General features: G+C 41.4%; 1 protein-coding gene across 1 annotated transcript in view; it reads left to right on the forward strand.

Annotated features, from left to right (window-relative positions):
• DROSHA (drosha ribonuclease III) overlaps positions 1–15,077 on the forward strand; it is an 80,101-nt gene that overhangs the window by 25,363 nt on the left and 39,661 nt on the right. Inside the window, exons 13-15 of the mRNA XM_009900821.2 lie at positions 1,058–1,227; positions 7,533–7,657; positions 10,565–10,664. Of these exons, the coding sequence (XP_009899123.1) occupies positions 1,058–1,227; positions 7,533–7,657; positions 10,565–10,664 (395 nt within the window). The remainder of the gene's footprint in view (positions 1–1,057; positions 1,228–7,532; positions 7,658–10,564; positions 10,665–15,077) is intronic.

Below are 15,077 nucleotides of genomic sequence, written 5' to 3' on the forward strand. Positions count from 1 at the left end.
CTCTTGGAATTTGAATGAGGTTAATTGCTCTAAGAGGCCAAATTGTATCATTCACTCTCATCTTTTCTATGCCATAGCACTGTAATCCCTTCTGAAGTAAGAGAAGCTTGTGCTGGTGAGGCCTTACCTGGAGTTCTGTGTCCAGTTCTAAAACTAATGGAGAGGGTCCAGCACAGGGCCACAAAGATTAGGAGACTGGAACATCTATCATGTGAGGAAAGGCTGAGAAGGCTGGGGCTGTTTAGCTTGGAGAAAAGGAGGCTGAGAGGGGATCTTACTAAGCCTTACAAATATCTAAGGGGTGGGTGTCAGGAAGTTGGGGCCAATCTCCTTTCAGTGGTCCTCAGTGACAGGACAAGAGGTAATGGGCATAAACTCGAACATAGGAAGTTCCATCGAGACATAAGAAGGAACTTCTTCACTGGAACAGGCTGCCAAGAGAGGTAAAGTAAGTCTCCACCTCCTGGGGACTTTAAAGCCCCACCTAGACATGTTCCTATGTGATTTGCTTTAGGTGATCCTGCTCTGCCACAGGGCTTGGATGCAATCTTCGGAGGTCCCTTCCAGCCCTTACCCTTCTGTGATTCTTGTTCCCTTGCATGTCTTGCAGAAGGCATCATCTTATGCAACACTGCTGTTATGCAGTTACACTGCTGTAACATTTGGTGTGTTCTTTAAGACAGCTGCATAAAGGTTGTTTGACTGCCATTCTGAAATGGATGTTAAAGTGTGAAAAGGAAAATGTAACTGGACAATGGAACTGATTGTTCTGTCTTCTCCTTTCAGAGGTTTTTCAGGCCAGTTAGAAACTTCAGCTTTACACTATGCTGAAACTGACATTCTCACCACCACTACCATTAGTGCTCCCAGTTTAGCAGAGTGTTTATGCATGTGCTGTATTCATCAATAAAACATTGGCTTTCATATTTGTCAAGTCACTTAAGCATTTTGCTGTTTCTTCTGCTCATCCAAACATTCTGTGTTCTGCATATTTTCTCTTTTGCTCATGCTTTAGGAATGACTATCTGAAGTGTGTTTATTTATTTATGTTTTTAAGATGGAGGAAAAGAAGTACTCTCAATGCATCAGATCCTTCTGTACTTGTTACGATGCAGTAAAGCCCTGGTGCCTGAAGAAGAGATTGCCAACATGCTCCAGTGGGAAGAACTGGAATGGCAGAAGTATGCAGAGGAATGCAAAGGGATGATTGTTACCAGCCCTGGCATGGTAGAGCAAATAATTCTGATTTATGAACAGTGCAATGGCATGTACATGAGCCAGCAATGTGTTTTTGTGGCCAAGAAGCCAATTGTATCCTGGGGTTTATTAGAAGAGGAGTAGTTAGTAGGTTGAGAGAGGTTCTCCTGCTCTGCACTGTGCTGGTGAGGCCACATCTGGAGTATTGTGTCCAGTTTTGGGCCCCTCAGTTCAAGAAGGACAAGGAACTGCTTGAAAGAGTCTAGTGCAGAGCCACAAAGATGCTGAAGGAAGTGGAACATCTCCTGCTGAGGAGAGACTGAGGGAGCTGGGGCTCTTTAACTTGGAGGAGACTGAGGGGTGACCTCATTCAGTTTTATAAATACATGAAAGGTAAGTGTCAGGAGGATGGAGCCAGGCTCTTCTCAGTGATGCCCAATGATAAGAGAAGAGGCAGTGGAAGCAAGATGGAGCATAGGAGGTTCCATGTGAAGATAAGGGAAAAACTTTTTCACTGTGAGGGTGATGGAACACTGGAACAGGCTCCACAGAAGTTGTGGAGTCTCCTTGTCTGGAGACATTGAAAACCTTCCTGGATGCATTCCTGTGTGACCTGCTCTGGCAGGGGGGTTGGACTGGATGATCTTTCAAGGTCCCTTCCAACCCCTAAAGTTCTATGATTCTGTTCATGTGTTGTTTCAGGGAGTTAGCTATGGGCTGAATTGGAAAGGTGAAAATGAGCAGTGATAGCTGCAGATTGCTATAGGAACAGCTCACTGACTTGCTCCAGTCCTGGGAAGAATTGCACCCTCTGCTGCTCTGCTGAAGGGCAGATTTCCTCCTTTGCTTATAGTTCAGCCTCTTGTGCAGAAAAAGGGGGACTTGGTATCCTGCCTAAAGGGAAATCTGATCTATTAACTGAAAAACCTGCCCCCAAAAAGTAGCCAAGCCTAAGTATATTTTTCAAGTTCATGTTTTTAAGTATGGCAGCATTACATTTAATAAACTATAAGCTAAATAAATCCATCCAATTGGCTTTATATAAAGTGACAGGAAGGTGATTTGAATCTTCTGTCACATGGAGAAGTGCTACTTTGCTTTGGGTGCCTCCAGAGTCATGTTGTCCCTTGGTGGGGCAAATGGCTTCCTTCAGCTCTGCATTGCCTCCTTTTTCTCTTTCACCTCAACAGACAAGCATGCATGTAGTTGAGAGGATCTCTCAAAATATCTTGTGTTAGCTAAAAGGAGTGTTAATATGAGGGAGATGGTGAAAAAGAAAGTGAACAGACAGACGGAGAACAGGCACACAGTGGCCTTTAGTGGGGGTCCGTAGATATTATGGGTAGAAATGGCACCATAGGAGGTTTAAATTGGCTATTAAGAAAAATTTCTTTACTGAAAGAGTGGTCAGGAGTTGAAACAGGCTGCCCAGGGAGGTGGTGGAGTCATTGTCCTGGGAGGTGTTCAAGAAACATGTGGACATAGCATATTGGGACGTGGTTTAATGGCCATGGTTATAGGTTGATGGTTGGACTTAATGATCTTAGAGTTCTTTTCCAACCAAAACAATTCTGTGATTCCTGCCATGGCTTGGGCAGCATAATATTATTTTTCCTTTCTTTTCATTCTGAGTACTTTTATTCTGGATAAAACTTTCTAAACCAAAAAGAAAACAAAATCTTCTGTGGGATACATGAAATATAGAATACTGGTGAATGCTCACTATGGAAAATTCTGCCTGAGCTGCTTAAAATTGAGTGCTAAACCAGAGGCTCATAATAGACAGACTTAACTGGTTAACTTCATGTGGCTTGTGGTTTCTGTGATACCAGATACATGCTAGTGCACAAGTTGTGAGCACTGAATGGTGTACACTGACATAACATCAAGGGTTTTGCTGAAGGTACTCTGGTGTCAGCTAGCAGAAACCTTACTTTTTGTTTAGCATAAAGGAATTCATACAGGCTCCTTCCTTGTGTCACTGAACTGTAAATGCACAAGGCAGTGCAGGATGTGAGTGGTAGTGTTAATTTTGAGATTTGGTGTGATTTTTTTTGTGTGTGTGTTGGCTTTTTTTACTGACAGACCTTGCATTCTACAGGACAGTGTTTTTAAAGTTGCATGTGGACATAAAAATATATAAGCATAAAAGAAGAATCTGGAGCCATTTGAAATGTTGTCATGTTCCAGTGCCAACACGAGAACAGTTTAGTTCTCTCAAGATTACAATAACCTTCTTAGGTTGGGATTTTTTCTGTTCATTGCAGTGTTACTATTGAGTATGAAAGCCAGTGAAGAGAGTATGAAAGTATTCTCTGTGCATTTTACAAGTTAGAAGATAAAACAGCTCTGTTATAGACATAATGTGAAACTGGTTTAGAAAATGACAGCTCTTCAATTCCATTTTATCTGCTTGACACAACAAAGTGAAAACACTAAAGTTCATTTTGTTGCTTTCTTCCACAACATCATTTCAGAAACAATAATTCCTCTTGTGAGCAGATCCAGGTTTTATACATGTATATCATTTTTTCAAGGGAGGTGTGTACATGCATGCCGGAGGGAGAATTTTGATGGGCATTTAAATCCCATTTATTTAAACACTTAACAATAGTTCAGCATTATTTAAAACCATTGAATTTATTAATGGAGTTTCATTAGTTCAGTGAAACTTTGTGTTGGAAGAGATTTAAAAGCTCACAAATGTTAATCCTCTTTAATACTTCACTCTTGCTAAAGTAGTGCTGCTTTTCTCAGTAGCACAAATGTAGATGTGTTTTAACGTACTTCTGTACTGCATCTGCATACCATCTATCTTCTGATATCAGCAAAGCCTTGACTGATGAGGTTCAGAGTAGGAAACAAAGAAAATGGGCCTCTGTTCTGTTAGAATTTCCTTTTTTAATGAGATTTCAAAGGCAAGGTTGTGATAATTGAATGGTCTCTCGCAGCACTTCTGAAAGAACACAGGGACTGAAAAAAAAATAGGAAGAATAACACATTGCTTATGTCCTGTCTTCTGGTGTGTAATTTCTGATTCTGTATATGCTACTTGTTCATTTAACCTTAAGAAATGGCACTAGAGAAGAAGCTAGTGGTCACTGTGCCACAGGGAAAAAGCACAGCCTAGTTGCACTCCTCTCATAACCATCAGTGAAGGAACAATTAAGATGAAGCCTTAAGGAGTTCTTTTTCCTGGCTGTTATTAGGCAGCTGTGAAAAGCTGCATGACAAAACTCAAAGGCAGTGAATGGCATGTAAAGTAAGAGTCCAGTTTTGAGACCTGCTATAGGTGTATTGAAAGCTCTTCTCCTTTTCATGCTTTTGACGATCACAGAATGTTAGGGTTTGGAAGGGATCTTGAAAGATCATAGAGTCCAACCCCCTTTCCAGAGCAGGACCATTTCACAGTATCACCAAGGTTGGAAGAGACCTCGAGGATCATCAAGTCCAACCTGTCACCACAGACCCCATGACTAGACCATGGCACCAAGTGCCACATCCAATCTCCTCTCGAACACCTCCAGGGATGGTGACTCCACCACCTCCCTGGGCAGCCCATTCCGATGACAAATGACTCTCTCGGTGAAGAACTTTCTCCTCACCTAAAGTCTAAACCTCCCCTGGTGCAGCTTGAGACTGTGTCCTCTTGTTCTGGTGCTGGTTGCCTGGGAGAAGACACCAACCCCTTCCTGGCTACAACCACCTTTCAGGTAGTTGTAGAGGGCAATGAGGTCACCCCTGAGCCTCCTCTTCTCCAGGCTAAACAATCCCAGCTCCCTCAGCCTCTCTTCATAGGGCTGTGCTCAAGGCCTCTCCCCAGCCTTGTTGCCCTTCTCTGGGCACGTTCAAGTGTCTCGATGTCCTTCTTAAACTGAGGGGCACAGAACTGGACACAGTACTCAAGGTGCAGCCTAACCAATGCAGAGTACAGGGGCACAATGACCTCCCTGCTCCTGCTGGCCACACTATTCCTAATGCAGGCCAGGATGCCATTGGCCTTCTTGGCCACCTGGGCACACTGCTGTCTCATGTTTAGGCAGCTGTCAATCAGTACCCTCAGGTCCCTCTCTGTCTGGGAGCTCTCTAGGAACACATTCAGGTGGGTTTTGAATGTTTCCAGAGAAGGAGACTCACAACCTCTCTGGGCAGCCTGCTCCAGTGCTCTGTCACCCTCACAGTGAAAAAGTTTTTCCTTATGTTCACATGGAACCTCCTATGCTCCAGCTTGCACCCATTGCCCTTTGATCATATTCCTTTAAGTGTCTAAAATGTTTGAGTAAGAAAATCTTGTGTGTGTTTATTTTTTTAGAAAACACATTGATTATAATGAATGCATTGATTCATGATCCATATTCTGTTAATCACATTTTACTGCCTTGGTTCTCAGAAGAGTCGTGTAGTGAGGCTCCTTTTCTGAGGGGAGTGAGGATGGGAGAAATTGAGGGGGCAGAACTAATGAAGTTCTGTGAAGATAAAAACTTTACAAGTTAGCTTTGTGCAAACCCCTCAAACCCAGATAAACTTAAATTTCAGGATTTTAAGCTCTGTTTCAGAGAACAACATTCTGCCTGCCACAAATCCTCTCTGTGTTTTTCATTAGATTTTTTTGTCCTGATCCCTTTTGATTGGAAATGCTGTAGGGAAAACCTTTTCTCTTCCTTTTTTCTTCCTACTTTTGTTTTAAAACCTGGCAGCATGAGCTAACTTTAAATTTTTTTAATCTTTTTTCCTTGACTGGGGAACTGTAACTTTATGTTCAATCATCATGTCCAAAAGGGAAACTGATAAGAATTTTTCCCTTGGAAAATGTTTCTCTATCTGAATGTCAAAGTTTTAAGTAAGTTTTTGTTCTTCCAGAATAGATTGGAAATGTGACCACCTGATGAGGCTTACCTTTATTTATAGAACTGGCTTTGCTTATCCATGCAGAAAATGATTCTTGTGAGCAGTTCTATCAAGGTGATTTGAAGGGTGAAAGCTTTGTTCTTGACATGTTTTTTGTTTTGTGAGGAGAATGGTAGGAGCTGTTTCTGCAACTCTGAAGCTCATCTTGGAGAAATTCACAATGCTAAATTAGAAGGTTTGAGATGCAGGTAACTAGAAGTAATGCCCTTTTTCTGAAACCTTAGACAAGCAGAAAATATTGGCCTCATCCAGCTGATTGCGAAGTGGGGGGTAGGCAGGCACGTAACAAAGCAGCTTGCGAGGTAATGGCAAAAGTGTTTACTTGGAGACAAGCTGTGCACCTTCAGCTGGCTTTTTCAATGTGCTGGGTAAGTGATGGAGAGCTCTGCAAGCAGCTTGTCTTCTACAGTGATCTGCAATTTCTCATTTTCTGTGGGCTTTGGAGGTGAAGCAAAAGTTGCCTCCTTCTACGCTGCCCTTTTTAACTACAAAAAGAACTTGTGTTCTTTTTGAAGTGTAAAAAGGCCAAAAGGCTCCTCATTATACAAGACTGTTTTCCTCCTTGTACACATCAGCCTAGGAGCCTTTGTTAAGAGTAGTGTGACATTTTTTTCATGCTGTTTAGTTGGTGATTGAATGGGTCTAACAATAGCTTCACTCGCTTGGGGAAATCAGGAACAGAACTAAAATTAGAGAGGTATCCTGATCTTAGTGAACTGTTCAGGCATGTGGGACCTTGGATGCCAGAATGCTAATCCTGGCTTTATTTCTAGTGTGATGTTCAACCAAAGAAAGATGCTTTAATTTCTCCCAAGAAATATATACATGTGTGTGTGTACTAGAGAAAATTAAAATATATGGTAAAAAGTAATACATAGAGGTTAAAAAAGACAGAAAAAATATATATTATATAGGAAAACATACATTATAGAGAAAAACATACATATTATAGAGAAAAAATACATTATAGAGAAATATATATAGAGAAATAATATATGTATATTATGGAGGAAAATATAGAGAAAAAATTATATAGGGAAAAGTATATATTAGGGAGAAAATACATATGTTATAGAAAATATATACTAGAGAGAAAAAGTATCTACATTAGAAAAAGTATATATATTAGAGAGAGAAAAATATATGTATTAGAAGAAAAAAAATACATAAAACTATTTCTTGGCTTGTAAACTCAAAGCAAAAATACTTCCCTTTTTTTGTTACCGAAAGATCAAACACAGTTAACTTGGTCTGAGACATTGTCATTGCCAAAGAGTTATTATAATGTTAATGATTAGTTTTTGGTTAATTTTAATAAGCTTGGAATATTGCTGCTTGGTGGTCCCTGGATACTGTGGGCTAGAGGCAATAAATCTTCCATGGAGCAGTTGTCAGTTAGGTGTGTTGTTTGTTTTTCTTTCTCCTAGAAGCCCAGCTCAGTTCGTATTGATCAACTGGACCGGGAACAGTTCAATCCTGATGTCATTACTTTCCCCATTATTGTCCACTTTGGGATACGACCTGCTCAGCTCAGTTATGCTGGAGACCCTCAGTAAGATGCTTTTCCTTCCATCATCCATTCAGCAATGCATTACTGTTGTAACCTGTGGCTTACTTAAGGCTTTTTTGTGTGCTTAATGGAGTCCAATACAAAGCTTAGCTTTTATGACACTGAGCACAAGCTCCTGTATATTTCTGGATGTAAGGTAGAATTCATTTTTTTTCTGGAATGATTCAGGATCTGCAGAAGTAAATGTAAATGTGTGTCCAGTATGAAACTTCTCAACCTAATATAACACCTCTGCCAGGTTACATCAAAGGTTCACAGAATGGTAGGGACTGCAACCTCTAGAGATTTGAGTCTAGCCTCCCAGCCAAAGCAGGATCACCTCAGGTAGGATGCACAGGAATACATCCACTTGGGTTTTGAAGATCTCCAGGCAAGGAAACTCTACAACCTCTCTGGGCAGCCTGCTCTATCACCCTCACCATAAGGAAGTGTCTCCTTGTGTTGAGGTGGAACCTCTTTTGTTCTAGCTTGTACCCATTGTTCCTTCTTCTGTCACTGGACACCACCAAAAAGAGCCTGGCACCTTCATCTTGATACCCACCCCTCAGATATTTATAGACATTAATAAGATCCCCCTTGGCCTTCTCTTCTCCAGCTTAACATCCCCTGTTCTCTCAGTCTTTCTTTATAGGAGAGATGTTCAAGTCCCCCAGTTATCCTTGTAGCTCTCTGTTGGACTCTTTCCAGCATTTTCCTCCGGTGTCTTTTAAGGACATTGAACCTGACCTGCAGCTTCGAGGGCCAAACACTTGTGTACATGTACGACAGACAGAGAGATTCTTCTACAACTGCTTACTGAAAATTTTAGATGAAGAATGTTGGGAAATGGGAATAGGGAGGGATTATCCAGATAGTGCATTTTCTTTTGCCTTTGAGCATGACTCCTCATGGTCCTCCTCATCTTTTAACTTTCTCGTCCATGAAAAGAAAATAATTAGCCTGAATAATAGAAGAACTATTTCTGTTCTGATGCTGAATTTCTTAATGTTTGTAAAGTTCTGCACCTTGCAGTATAAAAATACAAAAATCAATCTTGCCACTCTTTTTTTAATTTGCACTGCCTTTAAAATTTCCAGGGCTTTTTGGGGTTTGGTTTGGTTTCTCTTGCCCAGAGCTGTGTACAGAATTTAGATGTGATTCTTTTTATCCTAGCAACAAAGACATTTTTGTGAAGCATTTCTGTGGTGACATCATGAATCACAGGTTTAACTCTGGTGTATGTGTGAAAGGGGTAATGCCCAGAAAATATTTTCCTCAAACTTAACTCCAATAACAGAGTTTATTCCACCCATATTAATACTGGTAGTAAAATTCATGTTGTAGATCATAGTTTTAAGTTCTTGGGTTTGGGTTGAAACCTTCTCATGCCATTTGCTTGTTTTCTTACTGGCTGATCTGTTCCTTAATTCATTTTTCTTCTTTGGGTGGGGATTTGTCAGGTGGGTTATTCTGCAGATTGCAGTAATATGGAGAAAAGAATGTAAGAAAAATCTGTGCATTGATGATTTAGGATGTGCTTACAGACTGAAAAATATCAGCATCTCTAGAGGCAGAAAGCAGACATTCAAAAATGCTGCAGAGGAATATCTATGGGGAAAATTGCTAATAAGAAAAGATGCTTGTGTGCCTGTGAATGTGGAATGCTGGAAAGACTAGGAAACAGTGAAAGAGCTGCTTCTTCATACACTCTTTGCCACTAGTGTTGTGACTTCCTACTAAAACCATTGCTCTAAATTGGTCCTGAAGAGATCCTCTTTTAGAATGTAAATGTGAAAACAAATGACTGGGGCAAACTTCTTTCCTTTTGTCCTCTGATTTCCTGCTTCCTGCTAGAAGTCTGAGTTTATAGGTTTTCTTGAAAAACTCTACAGAGTTGATACTAGTTTGTTTCCTAAGGAAACAAGGTCCACGGCATGATTCTCTTGGTTGCACCTCCCATAGTAACTTTTGAACCTGTTGGTCAGTTGCAGTTGGAAGAAGCTGCCCAGGGAGGTTGGGGATGCCTCCTCACTGCATGTGTTTAAAGCCAGATGGGATGAGGCTGTTAGCAGCAGAGTCTAGTTGAGAGGTATCCCTGCCCATGGCAGGGAGGTTGGAGTAGGTGATCTCTAAGGTCCCTTCCAACCTAAGCCATTCTGTGATAATGGTAGGATGTTGTCTACAAATGGAGTAAGCTCTTACAAACTTTGTGAAAATCTGTGCTAGATTGCAGAGGGACTCTCACCAAGGGCAAAGTTCTGTTATTTGAAGTTCATGTGTGACTAGACAACCCTGAAATAGGAAAAGGTTAGATGGTTGGAGAAAACCAGAAACCTTAAGTAAATGCTAACTACAGAGAAAACTTGACTTGCTCTTTCCATTCAGCACAAAACCACAGGGAATGAAACTTTTACTGCACTATTCACACAACAATCTCAGGTGGTGCATGACTTGGAGGCTTCTTCCTCATGTGCTTCACTAAAACATTTCAGCCAGTGGAAGGGCAGACATTTCTTGGGAAAGGTTACTTCTGCTTTTCAGTGAGTGAGAGGCAAACTCTGTGAAGAAAAGCAAATTTTCACCTGCTTGAGATGTCATGCTACAGGCAAGTCTTTTCAGCATGTGAAGGTTGCCCAAGTGGGTATCTGCAGACCTGAGTTCTGCCTTGAGCTTTGCCGTTCACCTCATACTGCGCACTAATGGCTCCTCTGCTGCTGTGTCCACTCTGCTGGAAAAACAGAGACGCTGTTACCACTCTGGGGAAATGCTTTGAGATTTCTTTCTGGAGCAAAAAGATGCTCATGGGCAATCTGTGTGTGTGTGGTTGCAGCTGATGTGTTTGTAAGGATGAACCATGAGAGGCTTTAGTTCTGTTGACCAAAATATTTATTTCCTGCTTTTGTCCTTCAGGTACCAAAAGCTGTGGAAGAGTTACGTGAAGCTGCGTCACCTGCTGGCTAATAGTCCCAAAGTCAAACAGGCTGATAAACAGAAATTATCCCAAAGAGAGGTAGGTCTGCTGGGCCTTCTGATAACTGATAATTGAGTATTCAGAATGGAATAAAGCAATGTGACTGCCCTGTGTATGTATGGAAACAATAGAAATCCTTCACAAAAGATTCTCTTTTCAGGCTGTTAACACTGATTTTATTTTTATCTTTGCTTGTTACTGAATGGATTTTTTTCCCTTTTTTTCAGCTGTCAAACTACTGCAAAATTTGAGCCAATTATAGAAATGATCATTATAGAACCATAACTTCTTTATAGCTGTTGCCGTTAATGGTTTCAAGAGTTTGCATGGGGAAGGGCTTTTTTATTTCAGGGTGCACTTTTTAACTGGCTCATAATTTTAAACATTGCTCTTCTGAGGTAAAAACTGCCACAGTTGTTGATGGTTTTAAACCATAATTTATTAGACAGTCTTAGTGACATTCCTTGAGATCTTTCACTTCAAGTCATTTAGCTGTTACTTTCAGTAATCTCTAATGACAAATGAGGTATTTGTCAAATTTTTGTCTTTTCTCTCTTTTTTATTTCCCCAAAGTGATGAGCAATAAGCGTTTTCAAAGTGCAGATACTCAACCAATTGGGAACTCAAATCAGAAGAATAGTCATCTAAATATAGACTAAAGCAGCCTGCCCTCAGGTATCTGGGTTTTTAAGATTTTAGTCAGATGGTTTGAATCTCTCTGGTGCATGTCTACCAGGCACTGCTAATTGGACAGCTTGTGGAAAGAATCGAATCGTAGAATGGTTTGGGTGGAAAAGGACCTCTAAAGGTCATCTAGTCCAACCTCCCTGTAGTGAGCAGGGACGTCACAGTATCACTAAGACATCCTCCACTAGGTCAGGTTGCTCAGAGCCTTGTCAAGCCTGACCTTGAATATCCCCAGGGATGGGACCTCAATTACCTCCCTGGGCAACTTGTCCAAGTGTTCCACTACCATCATGTTAAAGAACTTGTTCCTAACATCCAGTCTAAATCTTCTGTTCTCTAATTTCAAACCATTGCCCCTCATCCTATCACTACAGGCCTTTGTAAACAGTCCCTCTGCTGCCTTCATGTAGGCCCCCTTCAGGTAGAATAGAATAGAATAGAATTAACCAGGTTGGAAAAGATCTCTGAGATTGGGCGATCTTTGAGCACCCCATCCAGTCTCTTCCTAAACACCTCTAGTGATGGTGACTCCACCACCTCCCTGGGCAGTTCATTCCAATGGCCAATCACTCTTTCTATGAAGAACTTCTTCCTAACATCCAGCCTAAACTTCCCCTGGCACAGCTTGAGGCTGTGTCCTCTTGTTCTGTTGGTGGTTGCCTGGGAGAAGAGACCAACGCCCACCTGGCTACAGCCTCCCTTCAGGTAGTTGTAGACAGCAATAAGGTCTTCTCCAGGCTAAGCAACCCCAACTCCCTCAGCCTCTCCTCATAGGGCTTGTGCTCCAAACTCCTCACCAGCTTTGTTGCCCTTCTCTGGACACATTCCAGCAAACCAACATCTTTCCTAAACTGAGAGGCCCAGGTACTGGAAGGCCTCCATCAGGTCTCCCTGAAGCTTTCTCTTCTCCAGGGTTAACAGCTCCATCTCACTCAGCCTGTCCTCATAGGAGTGGAGTAGAGAAGACATTAACTTTGGTACTGGATGGAATTTAATGAAGTGATGGTCTATTTTTATTTATTTATCAGAAACTCTGATTTAGAATCATAGAATGTCCTGAATTGGAAAGGACCTGTGAGGATCACTCAGTCCAATTCCTAAGTCTTCCCCAGTTTGCTAATTGTGTAGCTTTGAGGCAAATGTTTGATATATTTGACATTACAACTGATTTTTGTTATTACTGCAAAGCATAGTGTGCTGTTGTATGAGCAGGAGTCTTAGTTAATGTTTTATTGGTGCTGGTATTAAATAATCCCATAGCTTCCTGTAAGGAAAAAAATATGTCCCTATAGGAGATGATTTTATTTGACACAGCTTTCTACAATCAGAGCAGGTAGAAGGGAACACTGTTGTTTCGTGGGAATGTTTTCATTAGGGGCTATTGGATGACTGATGTGTAAAATTGTAGTGGATGTATGGGGGTGATTATGCTTTGCTTCAAAAGATAAAATGCTCTTTTAATATTTATCACATACTGTGTGGTGTGCAGATTTTTGTTTCTTGATGGTATTACCTAGGATAATAAGTTTATCAGGTAGTTTGCCATCAGGGGGCCATATGGGGCTGAAGCAACAGCTTTATGTGAGAATAATGTAATGCATTTTGCCATTGAAGGAGTCAATAACTTAGAACAAGTCATAGGGCTGCCTGTTACTGGTACAGGCACTTATAGAGATTATTAACTATATCATATAGGATGGTAGGGGTTAGAAGGGACTTCCAGAGAACTCCAACACCCCTGCCAGAGCAGGATCACATAGGGCAGGTCATAGAGGAACACATCCAGATGGGTCTTGAACATCTCCAGCGAGGAAGGCTCCACAGGCTCTCTGGGCAGCCAGTACCAGTGCTTCATCACTCTTACAGTATACATTTTCCTCATGTTGAGTTGGATTGGAACTTCCTGTGTTCCAGTTTGTATTCATTGCCCCTTGTCCTATCACAGGACACCACTGAACAGAGACTAACACCTTCTTGACACCCACCCTTCAGATATTTATAAATATTAATAAGACCTCTCAGCCTTGTCTTTTCCAGACTCAACAGCTTCAGATCTCTCAACCTTTCCTTGTCAGAAAGATGTTCCAGTCCCTTAATTATCCTCATGGACACTCTAGTATATCCCTGTCCCTATAGAACTGGGAAGCCCAGAACTGGATGCAGTTCTCCAAATGTGATTTAACCAGGGCAGAGTATTATCAGTAACACTGGAGTGCTCCTGAGCCAATCAGCTTGCAAGTGTAGCTAGGTCTAGCAAACACTTGAACAGTTGTCTCAGAAACCACCCATTGACCCAGCCCCAAAATGCAATTTTTAGAGGGTGCATAAGGAGTGCAGTGCTATAAGGATCTTTATTCCTCCTGCTATCCATCATTCACTGCTATGAGACTCTACAATATTCCTCTAACCTTACTTGAAGCATTTACAGCAGGTACATAAATTGGAACCTGAAGGCTCACTTTGAAGTCAATGGAGAATGAAATGCCTTTTTTTTGTTTGTTTGCTTTTGAAGCCTTTTATACCCCTTCATTGAATATAAAAGGAACCAGGGCTATCTAGCCTCATACACTAGGTGCCTCAGTAGAGAGGTGTCAGAGGTTTGATGAATCTGTATCTGGGCAGAGGCATGTTTTGGAATCACCCTGTGAGTCTCTGCAGAACAGTAAACAGAACCCATTTCTTCCCAGCGACGCTCACAGGCTTCACATTGGAACCTGGGATGAGACAGCTTTGAGCAAGTGCCCTGCAGTGAAAAGGAGAAGGAGAGAGAGGATGGGCTGCAGCTTTGAAAAGCTTTGTGTTCTGAAAAAGGAAGAGCAGTGAGAGAATCTTTAACCATCAGTGCAAGCTGTCTGGGGAGCTTGCACACCTCAGGGGCTTTGCAGTACTGAAACCAGGAGATCCTGATCTGGGGATTTATTTTAGCTGGGTTTCTTTCATTCCAGTTTTACAGAAAATCTTTTCTTTTAACGATTCTATCAGAGTCTTCTAATAATTCTGTCCCTTTTGTAGCTCCTAGGGACGAACTGTTTACATGACACCAAACAGTCAGTGATCAAGGCAAAACAGGTTTTGGTTAGGGTTGGTTGGGTTTTCTTTATTTCTGTTTTGTTGTTGGGGGTTTGTGTTGGGTTTGTTTTTTTGCAGGTTTGTTTGTTTGTTTGCTTTAAAAAAATAGCATATAATTAATATTGATAGATTTCATTGTAATAGGCTTCAGGACTAGTAAAAAAAAAAATCACTTCCTTTTCTAGCTTTCATAGAATACATAGAATACACCAGGTTGGAAGAGACCTTCAAGATCATCGTGTCCAACCCATCAACCAATCCTAGACTCAGAGTACTGACAGTGTTGAACATGAGCTATTATGAAGTAGCTGAGATCACTAAACAAAGCCTTTCTTTTACTTAGGTCTGTTTTGCTCCTGCTGAGTACTTCAGGAGTACTTGTGGTGGTGGGCTTCAGTGAAGAGGTTGTTTTTCAACAAGGGTAAAGACGGTGCTTTCATGCTAGGAACTTTAACTTGCTTATGTGTCATCTTGGATATATGAGTTGGACTGGTTTGTTGTGTCTTTTACAGTACAAAATGTAGGCACTTCTGTTCTCCTCTTGGCCTACCAAAGTCTTCTGTCTACACTGTACTCCCAACACATCTACCACGGTCTGTACTGGCACTTAGAAGATCTGGGCTAGTCTTATAAACTGCTTACCAAAAGCAAGCCTTAAACAAGTATGGTGAGCGCACTCGTGTGCATTGAGACTGC

The sequence above is a fragment of the Dryobates pubescens genome, chromosome 9 (genome assembly GCF_014839835.1).
Source record: "Dryobates pubescens isolate bDryPub1 chromosome 9, bDryPub1.pri, whole genome shotgun sequence".
Classification (NCBI taxonomy): domain Eukaryota; kingdom Metazoa; phylum Chordata; class Aves; order Piciformes; family Picidae; genus Dryobates; species Dryobates pubescens.